Source organism: Salmo trutta, chromosome 9 (genome assembly GCF_901001165.1).
Source record: "Salmo trutta chromosome 9, fSalTru1.1, whole genome shotgun sequence".
NCBI classification, from domain to species: domain Eukaryota; kingdom Metazoa; phylum Chordata; class Actinopteri; order Salmoniformes; family Salmonidae; genus Salmo; species Salmo trutta.
The window spans coordinates 19,967,309-19,990,939 of NC_042965.1; the positions used below are offsets into that span (position 1 = coordinate 19,967,309).

Consider the following 23,631-nt stretch of genomic DNA (forward strand, 5'->3'; position numbering starts at 1 on the left):
CTAGTATTCGCCAAACCCAGATTTGTCTGTCGGACTGCCAGATGGTGAAGCGTGATTCATCACTTGAGAGAACGCTTTTCCACTGCTCCAGAGTCTAATGGCGGCAAGCTTTACACCCCTCCAGCTGACACTTGGCATTGCACATTGTGACCTTAGGTTTCTGTGTGGCTGCTTGGTGATGGAAACCCATGTAGTTCCCAATGAACAATTCTTGTGCTGACGGTGCTTCCAGAGGCAGTTTAGAACTTGGTAGTGAGTGTTGCAACCAAGGACTCGATTTTTACACGATACGTGTTCTGTGAGCTTGTGTGGCCTACCACTTCACGGCTGAGCCGTTGTTGCTCCTTGACGTTTCCACTTCACAATAACAGCACTTACAGTTGACGGGCAGCTCTAGCAGGGCAGAAATTTGACATCCTATGACTGCAACGTTGAAAGTCACTGAGCTCTTCAGTAAGGCCATTCTACTGCCAATTTTTGTCTATTGAGATTGCATGGTTGTGTGGTCCATTTTATACACGGGTGTGACTAAAATAGCCGAATCCACTAATTTGAAGGGCTGTCCACATAATATTCACTAGCAAAAGTTAAATCATCAATGGAGGATGTTTACAAAGAATGTAACTTCCTAATGAGATCTGATAGCCCTAACTTCAGTGTTTGCCTGCCCAGTCCAGTCATCAGATCATCAGTACTCACAGCTCAAAATGGTCTCCTGCTTTGAATTTGACAACGACAGAGGAATTCTTCTATCTTGTGTTTCAGTACCCCATTACAGAACAATCATGTTGAAAACAGGAGCGTTGGTCTTGGTCACTGTGTCAGCAGCTTGTCATAACTCACTTGGAGCAGGATGGAGGTCACCAGATTGCTTGTTAAGTGAATCGAAGTGGTAAGAGCTCAGCACTGACATGGGTGTGCATCCAAAAATGGCTTGTCCATGGAGTTTCCGTTGATATTTTCGGCACATTAGACTGAATAGCAGTTTTTGTAAAGACATCGAATGAGAATGGTACAGGTTGGTTTTGGCAAAGCTACTTTCTGCTAGCTTGCAGTCAAAATTTGTTTTACAGGGTGTGCTCTGAGATCTTGCATTACGCATTAAACAACCAGAGTCCGTCATAAAATCAAAGGTTTTGGATAAGCCTTAACTGAATACTGATGGGAAGGCTGCAGTCCTTCCATGGCTCTGCAGAAACCTTGCTTTTATAGACACACACTGGACTCAGTACCTCAGTGAAAGTCAAATATAGGAACCAGGTCCCGACATCAAGTACACAGCCATCTGAAAACCAAAACTTTCAAAATCGGCTATTTGATTAATCAGTGGTAAATAATTATTTTCTACATCATTTTTTAGTAATTTCACCATGTTTTGTAGGTTTCCAGTAGTTACCACAGCCACAAATTCATGAAAACAAAATTGAGCTTTTTGTTTTTATTTTAAGGGTATGGTTAGACATAAGGTTAGCAGTGTGGTTAAGGTTAGGTTTGAAATCACATTTAAAGAAGATAAGTTGAACAAATAGGCCGGAATGTATGACTTTGTGGCTGTGGTAAGTAGTGGTGACTGTTTGTGTCAATGCTTGCCTTTTCGCTTGCCCTCTCAGTTCCTCGTGAACTAGGTGAAACACTAAATTATTTATTGGTGTCTAGCAACTGCAACGTGACACGGCCATTTTGTTAACTTTAAATGTAATTGCCATTGACCCTTTCAGTGTGGATGACTTGTCAGACGTAAAGTGACGCAGCTTGTCTGTGCCATAGTTTTTGGTGGGCTTGTTCTAAAAGCATACGACAGTCAGTCCACTCTTATGTCCTTTTCCTGTTGGCATTGAAAAACAATTCTTGGATTTCTCAGCATGCCATGCATTCTTTTCACTCTTTCTTTCCTGGAGTTTTGAAAAACCTCTGAGCCTCCCACCCAGAAGGGGTCACGTAGCAGAAAGGCGCACACAAAGACCTGGGGTTATTCAGTTTGTTCTGAGCGCTCTTCCCCATCGGCTGTTTGCCTAGTAATTCAATTCAGATGTGCAGGATCCAAAAACATGTTTATTTGAATGAAATCTACCCCTCCACCCACATTGACCAAGGACTAAGCTTTTCTTAGCAGTGTTCCAAGTTTAACGGCCCAGTGAGGTACTGCCACCTTGGCCTTTTTCGCCTCAAACTGCTTAACAGACAGTCACTTTGTCTCTGCACTGGCTCAGCAACTTTTTGCTATTTTTCATCTTCCTGTTACCGTGTCAACTCGAATTCAATATCATTCAACAGTGTTGCCACACGTCAGTTGTGAAGGCATTGTGCTTTGTTACAGTGGACTGGGTAGTTTAACGAGCAGGCAGGTCTATTTAGAGAGGACGATGTCTGTGTGTCAATGCAGGTCCCGTCTGCCTCCAGATTGCTCCTTCTATGTCCCGGCCGTCACGTAGATGTTGTTTATATTTAAAACACAGCTCATGCTCCATGTGGTTTCCATATTACACCTTGACCATGGATCATGAAACCAAGCATGTGAGGCTGTGATGGGTAAATTAGAGGCTGAAGTAGTATTGATGGGGGTATTGATGGGCTGGGTAGTTCCTTCTTTTATTTAGAACCATTATTTAAGTTGGCGTTCTTCAGTTTTACACGTTAAGATGACTTGTTTTTGTGCGATTAATTTTTTTTCTTCTCATTTTGACTAACTGGTAACTACTGTTAAACTGCTATCCAACTGAAAGTTCAATGTGACAGAATGAAGAAGTGTAATACCAATGCTTTTATTTAATTGTAACTACTCACAATATTCTGATCTAGAGGGACGGACTTGCTTATTGCTTTTCTGTCAGCACCTAATAACCCAGTAGAAGTTGATGAGGTAACCATCTATGTACTTAAAGGTAGACCACAGAGGGACCTCTCCTCTGAAGATGGTTTAAGCAGGTAGGCCGCTGGCCAAAATGCTTTTGCATGTGGACAGCCCACGTCTACATATTTTTGTTCCGTTTTTTTGCTTGCTTTACTCGTATGCAGACTTGTCTTCATGTTGAAACTGCCGCTGTTAAACTTTAAACTCTCTTCTGAGCGAACACATGATTGGTGTATTCCAAAGTATGAATTATTAATGGCGATCGTTTCCAATTCTCACTGAAGTGCTTCCCAAAAATGTGTTGGCTCTCAGGTCTAGAGGTCTCAAACAGCATCCACAATATAGGGAAAATTCACTCACATTGTACATGAAGTGGGACAACAAAGAATGCCTAAAGTATACATGACATTTGGGCTTTGGGTTTTCTACATTATGCATAAATGCTTTATGCAACCATCCAGGCTTTTTCTCTAGTTTTTTTTTTAGCAGCGGTGGTAACAGTCGCAGAAAGGAGGGGATACCCATTTGACTTCCAGTCATTGCGCTAATGCTAGTTAGCAACCTCCTTCAAACTGCAAGCAGAGACATAAAAATGGTATCCATGAGTTCATCTGACTCAGAAAGTAGATAAAGGGCCTCATTTCCAAAATCCCCAAGTATCCCTTTAAGTTTACACTGTTGGCATTTTTCCATCCCGGAAAAGGGTTTTTCTTTATTTGTACTATTTTCTACATTGTAGAATAATAGTGGGGACATCAAAACTATGAAAGAACACACATGGAATCAAGTAGTAATGAAAAAAGTGTTAAACAAATCAAAATATATTTTTGGTTCTTCAAAGTAGCCATCCTTTGCCTTGATGACAGCTTTGCACATTCTCTCAACCAGCTTCATCTGGAATGCTTTTCCAACAGTCTTGTAGGAGTTCTCACACATGCTGAGCACTTGTTGGCTGCTTTTCCTTCACTCTGCAGTCCGACTCATCCCAAACCATCTCAATTTGGTTGAGGTCGGGGGATTGTGGAGGCCAGGTCATCTGATGCAGCACTCATCACTCTCCTTCTTGGTAAAATAGCCCTTACACAGCCTGGAGGTGTGTTGCGTCATTGTCCTGTTGAAAAACAAATGATAGTCCCACTAAGCCTTAACCAGATGGGATGGCGTATCACTGCAGAATGCTGTGGTAGTCATGCTGGTTAATTGTGCCTTGAATTCTAAATAAATCACAGACCGTGTCACCAGCAAAGCACCCTCACACCATCACACCACGGTGGGAACCACACATGCAGAGATCATCCATTCACCTACACGGCGGTTGGAACCAAAAATCTCCAATTTGAATTCGTCAGACCAAAGGACAGATCTCCACTGGTCTAATGTCCATTGCTCGTGTTTCTTGGCCCAAGCAAGTCTCTTCTTATTATTGGTGTCCTTTAGTAATAGTGGTTTCTCTGCAGCAATTCAACCATGAAGGCCTGATTCACGCAGTCTCCTATGAACAGTTGATGTTGAGATGTCTGTTACTTGAATTCTGTGAATCATTTATTTGGGCTGCAATCTGAGGTGCAGTTAACTCTAATGAACTTATCCTCTGCAACAGAGGTAACTTTGGGTCTTCCTTTCCTGTGGTGTTCTTCATAAGAGACAGTTTCATCATAGCGCTTAATGGTTTTTGCGACTGCACTTGAAGAAACTTTCAAAATTCTTAAAAGTTTCCGAATTGACTGACCTTCATGTCGTAAAGTAATGATGGACTGTCGTTTTCTCTTTGCTTATTTGAGCTGTTCTTGCCATTGTATGGACTTAGTCCTATTTGGTAAAATACCATCTTCGGTATACCACCCCTACCGTGTCACAACACAACTGATTGACGCAAATGCATTAAGAAGGGAAAAAAATCCACAAATTAACTTTTAACAAGGCACGCCTATTAATTGAAATGCATTCCAGGTGACTACCTCATGAAGCTGTTTGAGAGAATGCCAAGAGTATGCAAAGCTGTCATCAAGGCAAAGGGTGGCTACTTTGAAGAATCTGAAATGTAAAATATTTTGATTTATTTAACACTTTTTTGCTTACAACATAGTGTTGATGTCTTCACTATTATTCTACAATGTAGAACACAGTACAAATTAAAGAAAAACCCTGGTATGAGTAATTGTGCCAATTTTTGCCTGGCTGTATGTATGTACAGTGAGGGGGAAAAAAGTATTTGATCCCCTGCTGATTTTGTACGTTTGCCCACTGACAAAGAAATGATCAGTCTATAATTTTAATGGTAGGTTTATTTGAACAGTGAGAGACAGAATAACAACAAAAAAATCCAGAAAAACGCATGTCAAAAATGTTATAAATTGATTTGCATTTTAATGAGGGAAATAAGTATTTCATGCCCTCTCAATCAGAAAGATTTCTGGCTCCCAGGTGTCTTTTATACAGGTAACGAGCTGAGATTAGGAGCACACTCTTAAAGGGAGTGCTCCTAACCACAGCTTGTTACCTTTAAAAAAGACACCTGTCCACAGAAGCAATCAATCAATCAGATTCCAAACTCTCCACCATGGAAAAGACCAAAGAGCTCTCCAGGGATGTCAGGGACAAGATTGTAGACCTACACAAGGCTGGAATGGGCTACAAGACCATCGCCAAGCAGCTTGGTGAGAAGGTGACAACCGTTGGTACGATTATTCGCAAATGGAAGAAACACAAAAGAACTGTCAATTTCCCTTGGCCTGGGGCTCCATGCAAGATCTCACCTCGTGGAGTTGCAATGATCATGAGAACGGTGAGGAATCAGCCCAGAACTACACGGGAGGATCTTGTCAATGATCTCAAGGCAGCTGGGACCATAGTCACCAAGAAAACAATTGGTAACACACTACGCCGTGAAGGACTGAAATCCTGCAGCGCCCGAAAGGTCCCCCTGCTCAAGAATACATATACATGCCCGTCTGAAGTTTCCCAATGAACATCTGAACGATTCAGAGGACAACTGGTGAAAGTGTTGTGGTCAGATGAGACCAAAATGGAGCTCTTTGGCATCAACTCAACTCGCCGTGTTTGGAGGAGACGGAATGCTGCCTATGACCCCAAGGACACGATCCCCACCATCAAACATGGAGGTGGAAACATTATGCTTTGGGGGTGTTTTTCTGCTAAGGGGACAGGACAACTTCACCGCATCAAAGGGACGATGGACGTTTCCATGTACCGTCAAGTCTTGGGTGAGAACCTCCTTCCCTCAGCCAGGGCATTGAAAATGGGTCGTGGATGGGTATTCCAGCATGACAATGACCCAAAACACACGGCCAAGGCAACAAAGGAGTGGCTCAAGAAGAAGCACATTACGGTCCTGGAGTGGCCTAGCCAGTCTCCAGACCTTAATCCCATAGAAAATCTGTGGGGGGAGCTGAAGGTTCGAGTTGCCAAACGTCAGCCTCGAAACCTTAATGACTTGGAGATGATCTGCAAAGAGGAGTGGGACAAAATCCCTCCTGAGATGTGTGCAAACCTGGTGGCCAACTACAAGAAACGTCTGACCTCTGTGATTGCCAACAAGGGTTTTCCCACCAAGTACTAAGTCATGTTTTGCAGAGGGGTCAAATACTTATTTCCCTCATTAAAATGCAAATCAATTTATAACATTTTTGACGTGATTTTTCTGGATTTTTTTGTTATTTTATTCTGTCTCTCACTGTTCAAATAAACCTATCATTAAAATTATAGACTGATCATTTCTTTGTCAGTGGGCAAGCGTACAAAATCAGCACGGGATCAAATACTTTTTTCCCTCACTGTATGTATGCATGCACATTAGAGGTCGACCGATTTTATGATTTTTCGATACCGATTATTGGAGGACCAAAAAAGCCGATACTGATTAATCGGCCATTTTTTTTATTTGTAATAATGACAATTACAACAATACTGAATGAACACTTAAAAAAAATATATGTTTTTACTTAATATAATACATCAATAAAATCTATTTAGTCTCAAATAAATAATGAAACATGTTCAATTTGGTTCAAATAATGCAAAAACAAAGAGTTGGAGAAGAAATTGAGTGCAATATTTGCCATGTAAAAAAGCTAATGTTTTTAAGTTCCTTGCTCAGAACATGAGAACATATGAAAGCTGCTGGTTCCTTTTAACATGAGTCTTCAATATTCCCGGGTAAGAAGTTGTAGTTATTATAGGGCTATTTCTCTCTGTACCATTTGTATTTCATATACCTTTGACTATTGGATGTTCTTATAGGCACTATAGTATTGCCAGCCTAATCTCGGGAGTTGATAGGCTTGAAGTCATAAACAGCGTAATGCTTGAAGCACAGCGAAGAGCTGCTGGCAAATGCAGGAAAGTGCTGTTTGAATGAATGCTTACGAGCCTGCCTAACACCGCTCAGACTGCTCTATCAAATATCAAATCATAGACTTAATTATAATATAATAACACACAGATACGAGCCTTAGTGTCCGGATTTGACCATATTAATGACCTATCATTTCAAAAACAAAACGTTTATTCTTTCAGTGAAATACACAACCGTTCCGTATTTTATCTAACAGGTGGCATCCCTAAGTCTAAATATTGCTGTTACATTGCACAACCTTCAATGTTATGTCATAATTATGTACAGTTCTGGCAAATTAATTAGTCTTTGTTAGGAAGAAATGGTCTTCACACAGTTCGCAACGAGCCAGGCAGCCTAAACTGCTGCATATACCCTGACTCTGCTTGCACAGAACGCAAGAGAAGTAACACAATTTCCCTAGTTAAAAGAAATTCATGTTAGCAGGCAATATTAACTAAATATGCAGGTTTTAAAATATATACTTGTGTATTGATTTTAAGAAAGGCATTGATGTTTATGGTTAGGGACACATTGGTGCAATGACAGTGCTTTTTTTCGCGAATGCGCTTGTTAAATCATCACCCGTTTGGCGAAGTAGGCTGTGATTCGATGATAAATTCACAGGCACCGCATCGATTATATGCAACGCAGGACAAGCTAGATAAACTAGTAATATCATCAACCATGTGTAGTTAACTAGTGATTATGTTAAGAATTTTTATTTATTTTATAAGATAATTTTAATGCTAGCTAGAAACTTACCTTGGCTCCTTGCTGCACTCGCGTAACAGGTAGTCAGCCTGCCACGCAGTCTCCTCGTGGAGTGCAATGTAATCGTCCATAATCGGTGTCCAAAAATGCTGATTACCGATTGTTATGAAAACTTGAAATCGGCCATTCCGATTAATCGGTCAACCTCTAATGTACATTGAAGTCGGAAGTTTACATACACCTTAGCCAAATACATTTAAACTCAGTTTTTCACAATTTCTGACATTTAATCCTCGTAAAAATTCCCTGTCTTAGGTCAGTTAGGATCACCACTTTATTTTAAGAATGTGAAATGTTAGAATAAAAGTAGAGTGATTTATTTCAGCTTTTATTTCTTTCATCACATTCCCAGTGGGTCAGAAGTTTACATACACTCAATTAGTATTTGGTAGCATTGCCTTTAAATTGTTTAACTTGGGTCAAATGTTTCCGGTAGCCTTCCACAAGCTTCCCACAATAAGTTGGGTGAATTTTGGCCCATTCCTCCTGACAGAGCTGGTGTTACTGAGTCAGGTTTGTAGGCCTACTTGCTCACACACAATTTTTCAGTTCTACCCACAAATTTTCTATAGGATTGAGGTCAGGGCTTTGTGATGGCCACTCCAATACCTTGACTTTGTTGTCCTTAAGTCATTTTGCCACAACTTTGGAAGTATATTTGGGGTCATTGTCCATTTGGAAGACCCATTTGCGACCAAGCTTTAACTTCATGACTGATGTCTTGAGATGTTGCTTCAATATATCCAGATCATTTTCCTTGCTCATGATGCCATCTATTTTGTGAAGTGCACCAGTCCCTCCTGCAGCAAAGCACCCCCACAACATGATGCTGCCACCCCCGTGCTTCATGGTTGGGATGGTGTTCTTCGGCTTGCAAGCCTCCCCCCTTTTCCTCCAAACACAACAATGGTCGTTATAGCCAAACAGTTCTATTTTTGTTTCATCAGATCAGAGGACATTTCTCCAAAAAGTACGATCTTGGTCCCCATGTGCAGTTGCAAACCGTAGCCTGGCTTTTTATGGCGGATTTGGAGCAGTGGCTTCTTCCTTGATGAGCGGTCTTTCAGGTTATGTCGACTCTTTTTAATGTGGATATAGATACTTTTGTACCTGTTTCCTCCAGCATCTTCACAAGGTCCTTTGCTGCTGTTCTGGGATTGATTTGCACTTTTCACGCCAAAGTACGTTGAGTCTCCTTCCTGAGCGGTATGACGGCTGCGTGGTCCCATGGTGTTTATACTTGCCTACTATTGTTTGTACAGATGAACGTGGTACCTTCAGGCGTTTGGAAATTGCTCCCAAGGATGAACCAGACTTGTGGAGGTCTACAATTGTTTTTCTGAGGTCTTGGCTGATTTCTTTTGATTTTCCCATGATGTCAAGCAAAGAGGCACTGAGTTTGAAGGTAGACCTTGAAGTACATCCACAGGTAGACCTCCAATTGACTCAAATTACGTCAATTAGCCTATCAGAAGCTTCTAAAGCCATGACATAATTTTCTGGAATTTTCCAAGCTGTTTAAAGGCACAGTCAACTTAGTGTATGTAAACTTCTGACCCACTGGAATTGTGAAACAGTGAATTATAAGTGAAATAATATGTCTGTAAACAATTGTTGGAAAATGTACTTGTGTCATGCACAAAGTAGATGTCCTAACTGACGTGCCAAAACTATAGTTTGTTAACAAGAAATGTGTGGAGTGGTTGAAAAATGAGTTTTAATGACTCCAACCTAAGTGTATGTAAACTCCAACTGTGTGTGTGTGTGTGTGTGTGTGTGTGTGTGTGTGTGTGTGTGTGTGTGTGTGTGTGTGTGTGTGTGTGTGTGTGTGTGTGTGTGTGTGTGTGTGTGTGTATGTATGTATTATCATCGTATGTACGCAATCCTATAATATGAAAGCTTTATCCATGTATCATGGACTTATTGTTTATTTACACCTAATATGTACTTTACCTTTTACAAGGCTTTGCATCTGCAATTTCCTCATCACAACATGCATTAGTGAAATCAAAGCAGGCTTTGGAAGCAGGAGAAACACTTTTGCTAAGACTTAAAAAGGGGGAGAGGTTGGAACTGCTTTAAAAAAAAGGGCAGAAAAAGCATGCCTGATATTTGGAACAATTCTAAGCAGCATGAAGTAACACAGCGTACAGTCGTTTCAATGCAAACCTTGTTCCATCCCGGACCTCGTTGGTTAGACGAGAGCTTGAGAAGGGAGTTGGGAGGGATACTGAAGAAAGGTTAGGTTGGAGGAACAAGACTTCTTTCTCCCCCCCACCCCTGGCCCTCCCATGTGACGAGTTGGGCCAACAAGCGTTTCATTGAGCAGGGCAGCCAGAGGAAATAACTGTGAGGCCGAACGCTGTCTAATGAAAGTAGAGACGCTGGTTATTATTATTATTATCATCGTCCTCCTGGCTGTCCTGGCCAGGTTCGCTAGCTAGCTGCACTAGAGTTAGGGGATATGGAGTTTCTCTGCCACCACACAGCTCTATTAAAATAGCTGAAATAACAATGAGTCTGCTCCAACAAAATCAAAGTTCTTTAACTCCTTGAAGTGTATGTATACCCCACCTCCCATTGTGATTGATGCTGTATTGTGAGTGCTTTGAGTGTATAGGATTTGATTCCCTTAGACTAGATCGATAGATCTAGTACCAGTGTGCTCAAACCATATCAATGAGGAACTGAAAACACTGTTCAGGGTTAATGTCATCCTACATGGATCAATGAAGAACTGAATAGTGTGCGGGTGAGTTAGCGGCTTGAGATTAGGGATTAGCCATGTGTATGGGCACTGAGCTACCTACAGTACTGGGGGCTTGTGTTGGTGCGACTTTTGGATCTTGGGCCCTGTTGTTTTGCCTGTTGGGCTGAACAAACAGTTCTCTCCTCCACTTAATGGCCGTAATGGTGTTGGTATGCATCTGCAGGCTTTCACTGTGTCTTGGTGGGGATCCAGATTGCATCATAGTGCTGGTCACACACATAGCCACAGCCTGCATTGTTTACCAGGGAGGGTGACAGACAGACAGACAGACAGACAGACAGACAGACAGACAGACAGCATTCTCAGGCATAGGGACTCACCTTTACACACATGACACATTGACTACCAACAACATACCTTTGGATTTGGAACAGTTTGCATTAGGATGCAGAGGGCTGTGCATGTTGGTCAGTGTCATACATATCAGGCACAACAAATGTCAGACTGTTATGAATGAGCCTGTTTCTGTGTGAGTCTTTGGAGACCCAGGGAGACTATTAAACCCCTGGTCTATCTAGTCCTCTCTCTCTGGTGTCTAAAGCCCCTCTGTGTGTTCCTCTCATCTCTCCTACAGTCCAACAAGGTCCCAGTGGTGCAGCATGCTCACCACGTCCACCCGCTGACCCCCCTCATCACCTACAGCAATGAACACTTCTCCCCCGGAACCCCTCCCTCACACCTCTCCCCGGAGATCCTTGACCCAAAGACCGGTACACACACACACACACACACACACACACACACACACACACACACACACACACACACACACACAACCTCAATGCAAGCATGACATGGTTTGCATGAAACTTAAACTGCAGTATATCTATTAATTTCTTAGAGAAAATGACCTTGACTGTGACTTTAAATTATCTATTGCTTCAACTGTCCCCTCTGTGTTCCCTTCAGGCATTCCTCGGACTCCCCATCCATCAGAGCTCTCTCCGTACTACCCCCTGTCTCCAGGTGCAGTGGGACAGATCCCTCACCCTCTGGGATGGCTGGTGCCACAGTGAGTAACACACAGCATTAAATAGAACAGTATTATACACATATTTATGCACTGGCGTACCATACACCCTTGCAGCCCCCACAAGGGGGAGGGGGGGGGGGGAAACCTTGAATACGGTATAATATATACAGTATTTATCAAACTTTGCAGTGTAGGCACATTCTGATGCAATTTTGATAATAAAACACTGCCATATTTTAGATATTTAGGATAAATTCTTCACATTCTATGGGTTTTGCTATGGGTCTTGTAACCAATTTGAATGGTGCTTTTCCGCAAGCAGGGGATTGCAGTTGAGTGCTGGATTAGTGCTGGTGCGTTATCTGTCAGCTGTGTCTGATCCTCTTCTCACTGGTGCCTTCCTCTACTCCTCTGATTCTCAGGCAGGGCCAGCACATGTACTCTATCCCCCCGGGGGGGTTCCGGCACCCCTATCCCACCCTCGCAATGAATGCATCCATGTCCAGGTGAGTGGATCACTTTACTCTTTGTCACCCAGTCTCACCAACCCCTAGCCATCCCCAAAAAGAGAGCAATATCTTGTGGTTGTATTACATTCTGTAGTCATGTTTATGATGTTCTCATTGCTGAGTTTATAACAGTCATAGGACAGGGGTATCCAACCCTGGACAGCCAGTGGGTAGGGACTACAAAGAAATAGGGGTGCTAAGTCCTCCAAAAATGAGCTCCACCTTCCTTCCAAAGAGAAAGTGAACAGATTATTGGCATTCATAACCCTACGCTGTAGACAGCACTGTCTTTTCTCTGTGAGCTATACTACCCTGGCCAGGCCAATGTTCTCAGTTGATCTGCTACACACACACACAAAGATGAAAGGGCTGAGAATCGATTAAGACAAATCAAAGCTCATCTGAACCGACAACTCCCATCTGATTGAACTTTCTGCCCGACTGTCAAAATTTGAAAGATTTGTAGCGAGCCTTCCGGTGTTAGTATGGGATGAAATATTCATCAGGGTCTCTGTATGATCAATAGTACACCCAGCTCTTGCCACAGTGTTACAAAGTTTGTCTTGCTGTCTGTCCCACCTGAACAAGGCTTGTTCATGTAATATTTGACAGTTTGGTCATAAATATATGATAATAATGTATGTACAGTGCCTTGCATAAGTATTCAACCCCTTGGCATTTTTCCTATTTTGTTGCATTACAACCTGTAATTTAAATAGATTTTTATTTGGATTTCATGTCATGGACATACTCAAAATAGTCCTAACTGGTGAAGTGAAATGAAAAAATAACATGTTTCAAAAAAGTATTAAAAGAAAATGGAAAAGTGGTGCGTGCTTATGTATTCACCCCCTTTGCTATGAAGCCCCTAAGATCTGGTGCAAACAATTACCTTCAGAAGTCACATAATTAGTTAGATTGCACACAGGTGGACTTTATTTAAGTGTCACATGATCTGTCACATGATCTCAGTGTGTATATATACACACCTGTTTTGAAAGGCCCCAGAGTCTGCAACACCACTAAGCAAGGGGCACCGCCAAGCAAGCAGCACCATGAAGACCAAGGAGCTCTCCAAACAGGTCAGGGACAAAGTTGTGGAGAAGTACAGATCAGGGTTGGGTTATAAAAAATATCTGAAACTTTGAACATCCCACGGAGCACCATTAAATCCATTATTAACAAATGGAAAGAATATGGCACCATAACAAACCTGCCACCCACCAAAACTCACAGACCAGGCAAGGAGGGCATTAATCAGAGGCAAGGAAGAGACCAAAGATAACCCTGAAGGAGCTGCAAAGCTCCACAGCGAAGATTGGCGTATCTATCCATAGGACCACTTTAAGCCGTACACTCCACAGAGCTGGGCTTTATGTAAGAGTGGCCAGAAAAAAATAAGCAAACATGTTTGGTGTTTGCCAAAAGGCATGTGGGAGACTCCCCAAACATATGGACAAAGGTACTCTGGTCAGATGAGACTATAATTTAGCTTTTTGGCCATCAAGGAAAATGCTATGTCTGGCGCAAACCAAACACCTCATCACCCCGAGAACACCATCCCCACAGTGAAGCATGGTGGTGGCAGCATCATGCTGTGGGGATGTTTTTCATCGGCAGGGACTAGGAAACTGGTCAGAATTGAAGGAATGATGGATGGCGCTAAATACAGGGAAATTCTTAAGGGAAACCTGTTTCAGGCTTCCAGAGATTTGAGACTGGGATGGAGGTTCACCTTCCAGCAGGACAATGACCCTAAGGATACTGCTAAAGCAACCCTTGAGTGGTTTAAGGGGAAACATTTAAATGTCTTGGAATGGCCTAGTCAAAGCCCAGACCTCAATCCAATTGAGAATCTGTGGTATGACTTAAAGATTGCTGTACACCAGCGGAACCCATTCAACTCGAAGGAGCTGGAGCAGTTTTGCCTTGAAGAATGGGCAAAAATCCCAGTGGCTAGATGTGCCAAGCTTATAGAGACACACCCCAAGAGACTTGCAGCTGTAATTGCTGCAAAAGGTGGCTCTACAAAGTATTGACTTTGGGGGGTGAATAGTTATGCACACAAGTTTTTTTCTGTTTCTGTTTTGTCTTATTTCTTGTTTGTTTCACAATAACAAATATTTTGCATCTTCAAAGTGGTAGGCATGTTGTGTAAATCAAATGATACAAACCCCCCCAAATCCATTTTAATTCCAGGTTGTAAGGCAACAAAATAGGAAAAATGCCAAGGGGGGTGAATACTTTCGCAAGCCACTGTATTTGATGTTCTACTGTTTTATATTTTCATTTTCCTCAGCTAGTTTTTTAGGGGCTGCTGGGATGGTAATGGTGGAAGAGCCCCCTCTTTTATGTATGATATGATAGTTTAAGTAGAAAGATATTGGAGAGATTAAAGTGAACACCCAATTACGAATGGGTTGTCCTCAATTTGATGTGCTACTGTTAAGTAACCTTTTTTTATAGCAAGAAAAGCGTCTGTACACACTCGCATGAAGTACAAGGTTATAGTGTATTTTGGACTTTCATAGACCATATCTGTCAGTTAAATTTTGAGATTTTTATGAAGCATTAAAGGATTTTCCTTTCATGTATTTAGCAAGAATGTGTGGCAGAGGAGCATGGAACTTAATTTCCCCCTTTGTCCATGTACAATGTACCATTGTGTTAGCTGTTGGAAAATGAGTGGTGCTATCTGAAGGTGTTCTGTTCTGGTAGCTGTGGAAGAAAGACCCTGCATGGTTTTGAACACGGGAAGCAGTGGTTTCCCGTGTCAGGTCCCCTCTGTCACCATGGTTACCATACACTTCACTTTTCTCCGGCATGGTTGGATAAAGGGGCTTTTGAAAAAGCCTTCATTTGAAAAAAAAAGAAATATGTAGCTCATTGTGGACATTACTTTAGTCTAGACTCCAGACAGACAGTTGACTTGACAGGTCAGACCGAAAGAGTGTGTAAAAAGTTTGTTAACTGTTATGGTTGTGCTGTCTTTGTTGTTTCCAGCTTGGTGTCCAGCCGTTTCTCCCCCCACATGATGCCCCACCACCCCCACGGCATGCACCAGACTGGCATCCCTCATCCTGCTATCGTATCACCAGCCATCAAGCAGGAGCCAAACACTCATGACCACATGAGCCCCTCTATGCATTCGTAAGGACCAATAACTGAGATTCTTCACATTTACTTTTATCCAAACATATAAACACTTTATTTACTCTTATTAAAATTGGTTGTTGACTGAGTATCCCGTCTCTATTCATAATTCCATTTAGAGGGCCAGGATTCTAGAACATCCTGTTTCTTTGTAAGAGGTCAGCCAGGTCTTCTGGAAGGGAATCGGACCTCATACACAAGGAGGACTATTTTAAGTGACATTTGCAATGTGTATTTTGTGTCTCAGCAGAAAGTCTCCTGGCCCGGCGAAGAAGGAGGAGGACAAAAAGCCCCACATCAAGAAGCCTCTGAATGCCTTCATGCTGTACATGAAGGAGATGAGGGCCAAGGTAGTGGCTGAGTGCACCCTGAAGGAGAGCGCTGCCATCAACCAGATACTGGGCCGAAGGGTGAGCACAGCACAACACACTGCCTGACCACACAAAGACACACCACAGTTTGTAGGTGTGTTTGTGTGTGTGTAAATTCTGTACATGCTTTGGCCAGTTCTGACTTTTGTCATGTTTGTGTTCACAGTGGCACTCACTATCGAGAGAAGAGCAAGCCAAATACTATGAGCTGGCAAGGAAAGAGCGGCAACTGCACTCCCAACTCTACCCAGGCTGGTCAGCACGAGATAACTATGTGAGTAGGACTTTTTCCCATGGATCTTTCAACAAGGGAGGGAAATGTGGGTTACGTAAGTAAGCGCCTCATTTCCAGTTTGTTAAAAAATAATTCTATATATACTGTATTTCTAATGATCTACAATACTTTTGTTCTCATACACTGAAGTTGTTTGATGTAGTGTTGAAGGATGTTGCTTTCATTTTGATAGTAAACTGTTTTTTTTCCTGACTTCATTGTTTCATTTATCTGTGCAGGGAAAGCGGAAAAAGAGGAAGAGAGATAATAAGCCAGACTCAACACCAGAGGGTAAGGGGTCCTTTTCTCTCTGTTCTTCTCTTGGACCTATCCTCTCTATTTAGGGCAGAAAGAACTCCATCTATAGGCCTGTGTGAAATAGTGCTGCTAGCTACACTTGGCTTGCCACTAACTCCTTCTAACTAACTCATTTCTTCCCTCTATACTTTCACAAGCAGCATATGAGGTTCAGTGCTAATTGTGACATTGAGGCAGGTATGTCTGCTGTTATGAACCAGTAAGGCTGAACTGCAGGACACTGCTCTCCATTCCACCCGCAGTGGTCTGGTCTGTTGCAGCGCAGCACTCAAACCTCATTTACATGCAGGCATTTAATGTGTTATCGACGTACACATACACTTTTTTTCACCCAATCTTTTTAGTTTCTAAAAACCTATGCCATTTAGTTGTGCATTTCACCCCTTGCGGTAGTGTTCTTTTTTTAAGTACTTTTAAAACATTTTTTTTTTTTTTACATTAATTCAAAGTTAATTTGTTTGTCCCAGACCTTTTGGGTTTTCCATGTTCTGTACATTGTCTGTGAATGTTTTGTATTTTTGGCCAACTATCATGTATGCAAGGGAACTGGCACTGTTGAAGGACTTGTAACAGATTATAGGCTTATTTAACAGCAATATTGACAAAGCCCCTTCCTTTTGTTTCTCCAGACTTCTCAATCAGTAACAAGAAGCAGTGTGTACAATACATGCCCTCAGAGAAAATGTGTGACAGCCCTGCCTCGTCTCACGGCAGCATGCTGGATTCTCCAGCCACACCCTCTGCAGCTCTGGCCTCCCCGGCCGCTCCCGCCGCCACACACTCAGAGCAGGCCCAGCCCTTGTCCCTCACCACCAAACCAGAAGGACGCCTGCACCACCATTTCCTAACTGGCAAACCCTCTGGATCTGCTTCATCTTCGTCATCTTCATCCTCTTCCTCTTCCTCTTCCCACCCAAGCATCTCCATCCCTATTGGTACTTCAGGCAGCCACTCCACACCCATTCTCTCTCGGCCAATCCCCTTCAGCTCCCTGCACCACTCAATGCTCTCACCGCCCTCTCCTTTCCATCAAGCAGCCCTACATTCCCATCATGCCCTCTTCCAGTCGCAGCCCCTCTCCTTGGTAACCAAATCGTCTGACTAAATCTACAAAAGCAATTCTTTTTTTCTCTCTTTTATTGTGCTGTATATTGCTTTTACTTTTCAAAAAATAGATATTAGAACTTTTTTTAAATGATGAAAAGGAATACATATTATTGGTCAATATTTGATCCCATCCTTTTCTACTCCTCTCCAATGAAACAAAATGTATTTTTTGTAAAGTTTACTGCAGAACTGGTTTCTTTTTTTGATGCATTTATCCAATAAACTACTTGTATAAAAGAAAATAAAGAAAAGGAACAAAAAACACCCTCTCCTTTTAGCCAAAACATTATTAATGTTAGTATTGAGTTTGATTTATAGTTCTGGACAATAATTTCAGTCCTTGCAAATACCCCTTTTAAATTCCCAAGAGTGTGACTTTCTTTTGACATGTTAAATAAACCTTTGAGATTGTTTTTTAGAAATGCCTGGTTCTCTTTTTTTTCATCACTGCCTGATCACGCACATTCATTTGAATATAAATGAATCAATAACATAATTTTGACGACATATATGTATGGAACATATTTCCTACAGGTTCAAACCTGTAAATACAGGTACAGATGCTAACTTGGAAGGAGACTATTGCTGGGAGTTTTAATACTCCATCAGCTGTTGATAAGTTCTGACATTCTTCAAGATAAATATTGGAAGTGGTCATTCATCGGTTAGTGACTGATATTTTGTATTTTTGGGAATTTAGTTGTTTATAATGAATATCATGACGATAGTGGGGGAAGAATCACTAGTTAATCTTTAATTGGGTGAATTTAGGCTAACCACACCGGAAAATGAAAAGCTGTGCCAAGGTAACAAAATTTGAAGCCAACAAAAATAAAAAAATAAATAGGCATCTGTTCCTTCCTGGAATGTAGAGTCCCATAACAACGACAAAAAAGCAGGTCAGACTCGTCCCCAGCACACCAAACCCCTTTCGCTCTCTCCCTGTTTTACTGCATCTTTATTCACCATTTGGCACAGTGCTGAGGCTTTAATTAACTCTGAGGTATTGGGATGTAGCCCCTGGGACCTCATTAGGCAATTCAATTAGTGAAAAATACACAAGGTAGGTTACAGTTTTTGGTTGCTTTGGACATGGGGAGCAGTGCCAGGGATGGACCAATTAGCCTCTAGCTGGGGGACTGGCACATTGAAGTTCCTTCACCCTGTGACTATGTTTTAGACCTTACCTTACCCACGCTTCTTATAAAGAAGGGCGAGAGCAGAGCTACTGTGACTGTAGATTGTCATTGAAATGCCCATCCATATAATTGGCAGTTCGGTAATTCAAAAAAACAAATAGAAGTAATTAGTTGATGCATTGTATTCCTGCAACATCCGGATGGTAGGAGACTGACCAGCCTTCCAAACCCAAACCCACCGCTCTGTGGGTTCCCCAGGGCCCGGTGTAGCCCCTCCTGAGTCTGACAGTAACAATGGTTAACCACATGCATACTCTCTCATCTGCTTACCATGCTCAGTATCCTTATCAGCTCTTATAGAGAGGCTGTGAACATGCACATTAGCCTAATTAGGATGGAGCAGAGTCAAAATTCTGAGTTTTATTCAAATGTTTTATGTATGCAGCCAATAACAATAGCTGTCATTCGTTAGTATTTTCCATAAGCCATAACTTGAACCATTTCCTCAACACGCTGTACAATGCCCTCAGACAAGGGCGTCTCTCTCTCAGACTGGGTTCTTTATGGTCTGAACCACAAGCGACAGACTGTGCCTTTTTTGCCCTGCGGTGAGATACTGAGCTGTCAGTCTCCCAGCAATGTTTTAACCAATCATTAGCTATAATAAGTCTCTGCTTGTTTGCCTCTCTTTCTTACCTCATCCCAGGCAGAGGCCGTGGTCTCTGGTGCCATGTCTGCCTGCCCTCAAGCTGTTTCTCCAATCCGTCACTGAAAGTACAGGTAATGAGTTGTTAAACACAGCCAGTGAAACTGCCTCCTCAAGGCTACAGATCTATTGTAATGTTGCATTCTCCTTAGACAGTAACAAATTATGAAACTGAGAGACTCCAGGTGAATAACTTCAAATGTAGCACGCTGGCTATTCCAGGCTGGCTTCAAGCCATCTAATAACTGTCAATACATTTCAGTCAATATCCATCATTGCATAATTGTTCCAAAATTATCACAGGAATACAGCTGCACAATTTGTGATGAGGCAATAGTGTTAGTTGTTTTGGTGTTTCATATGTAGCTGCAATGTGTACAATTCATATTTGAACAAATCCTCTCCTATTTGTTTCCTCATACTGCACATATACGATACAACATTTCCTTTTCTTGATATTTGTATTTTAAGTTTTATTTGCACAACATTGTGGAGTCTGAATTGTTTATCCAATAAGAAGTGTAGTATTTGGTTGATCTACTAGACATCTGCCATGTAAGCACAATGTCAGCTTTAGTACATGTTAATTTTGCTCATTAAATTCTTGCAGTCTCTTGCCAAGCTTATTTTTTGGGCCCTCCTTTGATCACAAATGAATTCCAGGTTAACCCTTTGATATTTCAAATGCATGATGTGGAGACATTGCATAGACACATCTCCAACGTAGAGACACAAATAAGTCCCCAATTAGACAGAGGAGTTAATATGATTCCTCTCAGGTTAGAATATCAGTGGTTCATTCTTAGAGATAAATCATACTATGGGATTATAGAGAAAAATCTATTTGGTTTGGCATGCAGGAGACAATGTAACATCCTGTTGTTATATGCTGGTAGCATGCTGTCAAAAGGACATCAAATCCTAGGAGTGGCCTATAGGCTACAAGGAGTCAGGTCTAGCTAGCATGTATGAGCCATAATAACAGAAGTCAGGTTGAGTAAGTAATCAGTGCCATTCTACATGGACATTCTGGGAGTCTGAGACAGAGCTGCAAAACACACAATTAGTGCAGTCTCAAATTTCAATTGTGTTATTGTCTACAGCCAGAACAAACAGAGGCTACCATATCATCAACTAAAGTAATACATTATACAAAGGGTTTACATACACAGTAAAACTTACTTTAGAACAGCCTGTATTGTAAACTTTCTGTATTTATCCCCCATCCACATCGACAGGGCTGCAGTGGAGCGGGTCGACAGGACTTAAAATGGTCCACACACATGCTCACAGTCGTGAAGAAGACGCGACAGCATCTCTTCGCCCTCAGGAGGTTGAAAAGGTTTGGCACTGGCCTTCAAATCCTCAAAAAGTTCTACAGCTGCACCATTGAGAGCATCTTGACTGGCTGTGTCACTGCTTGGTATGGCAACAGCACCGCCCTCAATCGTATGGCACTACAGAGGGTGATGCGGACAGCCCAGTAGATCACTGGGGCCGGGCTCCCTGCCACCCAGGACTCTATATAAGGCGGTGTGAAAAGAAGGCCCGGAAATCATTAGACTCCAGCCACCCAAGCTATACACTGTTCTCTCTGCTTCCGCACGCCAAGAGGTACCGGTGCATCAAGTCTGACACCAACAGGCTCCTGAACAGCTTCTATCCCCAAGCAATAAGACTGCTAAATAGCTAACAAAATGGCTACATGGACTAACTGAGTTGACCATAGTATTTTATTTTTGCACTGTCTCTATGGACTCTCTCTCACACACACACCCACGCACGCACGCACGCACGCACGCACACACGCACACACACACACATACACACACATACACACACACACACAGATACTCTGTGTATCATATTCTAATGCCTAGTCACATTATCCCTATACATATCTACCTCTATCACTCTAGTATCCTTGCAAGTACTTTTTTATTTTATTTCTTTTTGTTCTACCTTATATTATTTTTAGTAGTACATTTATATCGATTAATGCATTGTTGGGTTTAGAGCTTGCAAGAAAGGCATTTCACTGTACTTGAAATTAAAACTTGAACCTTATCCAATCACGCCTCCTTTTTCCTTTGTCATCATTATCTTGGTGCTCCTATCGATAGATACAGGATGTTGGAAGTGTCCGGAAGGTTCCAGTGTATGTGCTTTTACCCTGCTTTCCCAACGTGATATTAATTGATTGTATCCCCAACGTTCAATGAGTTTGACAAGACTCAGCTGGCACTTCTATGAAGACAGGTATCGCTGGCTGTGAGCTGAAGAACCCCCTGCTTAATGTATTATTCATACCCATTTGACCTTAAGGAAGGCAATGCAAATAGAACTCAAGAATGAGAGCGATCGTCTGAATTTCTAAATGTCAAACACCGTAATTAAGACACATTCATTTCAAGAATCCACAGGTCTCTCATTTCCAGCTGAGATGTCAAATACCTCTCATTAACATTTGGATGATTATTATGTCTCCCAAAATCTCAGGTTATGTGCTCCAACAAATTGCAATTTATTTGATTTTGCACTTATTGAAATACATTTATTTGGTTGTACCTGGGAGGATCTAGAGCTTTCTATCACACAAATTCACAAAACACATTGCAAACAGCTTCATGGTAGTAGTCAGACTCCAGTGAATCCCTCAGCATTTGCATAGGAATGTGTTCACAGTAAGATCGTTCACAACACTGTAGCCAGGTAAGGATACCAATGTCATTCAATATAAGAATAAAGGCCTTTACTTATTAAAAACAATGGATTTCTTAAACCAAACCACCTTGAAGGATAACAAAATGTTCCTTATGGGATTTGAACTAACAAAAGTTTGGTCTGTAAACAGCTTTAGTTAGACATTAGCTCCAAACTGGCCTTTCTCGTATACAGATTGTGACAGGTTCTTGCAACTAACAGGCCTATTCTGATGGGAAATGTATCACAAAGGTAATATTAATCCAGTTGATGTTGAATTAAAAGTGCAACAGTGATACAGTGTGTTTTTCACAGCTATGGAGAATGACTCAAATGAAGCATTCTGTTAATCCAGTTGTATTAATGTTCCTATTTTTAAATATTAAATGCCCCCCCAAAATGTAGGTGTCTACATGTGGAAATATAAACCACTTATAAGACATACATATAATTCATCGGATTTGGTATGCAAAACTATTCCCGGCATTTAGTAGCCTATGATATATAATGTTACATTAGGCTACATTATGAATGGAATAGCGGTCATACAATATCAAATGAAATATAGGACGTATAGTTTCCTACGTTTTACCCTGTCGTACAAAAGCATACAAATTGGATGAGTTACTTTGCATACCTCTTGGAGGACATAGTATTATACGTCTTTCTCTCAGACCAGGTTGTTTGTTGGTTCATAACAAGCTAGGAAAATTCCAGGTAAAATTTACATTGGTGGTTAGGAGAACTAAAAACCTGGTCTCAGAGCATTTCATTTTATTTTATATAATCCATTTAGTATATGTTATGTGTATGGTATGTATTAATTTGGATGTCCATCACCCATTTCATATGATATATTATGGATTACAATTTGTATTATATGTTACAAATTTGAAAAACGTACAATATGTTACGAATTTGCAAATGTACTACATTACAATTTAGCAAAATGTATGATATGTTATGAATTCTAGCTAGGTGGCTAACTTTAACTAGCTGGCTAACATTAGCTAGGCTAGGGGTTAGGGTTAAGTTTAGGAGTTAGGTTAAAGGGTTAAGGTTAGGGGAAGGGTTGAGGTTAGCTAAAAAGGTTAAGATTAGGGCTAGGGGAAGGGTTTGCTAACATGCAATGTAGCTAAAAAGTAGTAAGTAGCTGAAAAGTTGCTAATTAGCTAAAATAATTAAGATTTCCGTGAAGAGATTTGAACTCACACCTTTTGGTTGCTAGATGTTCCCGTTATACGTCTACCCACCCACCCTACTTTTGTTTTTGCCTTAAGTAACCACCTGTACTATGTAACTATACCAAACATAATGTATCATACTATTTTGAGTATCCCGGATTGACGTTTACTATGTTACGTCTAGTCTGTGAGACCAGGCTAGAACTAACGACAATAGTTAGGACAGAAAAGGTTAGGAGAACTAAAACGACAAAGGTTAGGAGAATGTGCGTAGCAGGTAAGGTGGGTTAAGGTTAGAATTAGGTTAGAGGAATGGTTAGCTAAAACACTATAGTTGTCCCCATTGCGACTCAAACACGCAATCTTTGGATTGCTAGAAGGTCACGGTATACTACTTTTGTTTCTGGTGAATGTATACTGAACAAAAATATAAAAACAACATGCA

At 41.4% G+C, this 23,631-nt stretch overlaps 1 protein-coding gene across 2 annotated transcripts in view; it reads left to right on the forward strand.

The window, feature by feature from the left end:
- Positions 1-17,876, forward strand: part of LOC115200136 (transcription factor 7-like 1-B) — a 48,053-nt gene extending 30,177 nt beyond the window's left edge. The window contains exons 5-12 of one of the 2 annotated variants that reach the window (XM_029762911.1): positions 11,324-11,459; positions 11,659-11,761; positions 12,145-12,228; positions 15,235-15,381; positions 15,632-15,794; positions 15,922-16,029; positions 16,269-16,320; positions 16,977-17,876. In XM_029762911.1, the coding sequence (XP_029618771.1) occupies positions 11,324-11,459; positions 11,659-11,761; positions 12,145-12,228; positions 15,235-15,381; positions 15,632-15,794; positions 15,922-16,029; positions 16,269-16,320; positions 16,977-17,452 (1,269 nt within the window). In that variant the 3' untranslated portion in view covers positions 17,453-17,876. The remainder of the gene's footprint in view (positions 1-11,323; positions 11,460-11,658; positions 11,762-12,144; positions 12,229-15,234; positions 15,382-15,631; positions 15,795-15,921; positions 16,030-16,268; positions 16,321-16,976) is intronic. The other variant, XM_029762912.1, reaches the window with a different exon arrangement.
- Positions 17,877-23,631: the final 5,755 nt, after the last annotated feature.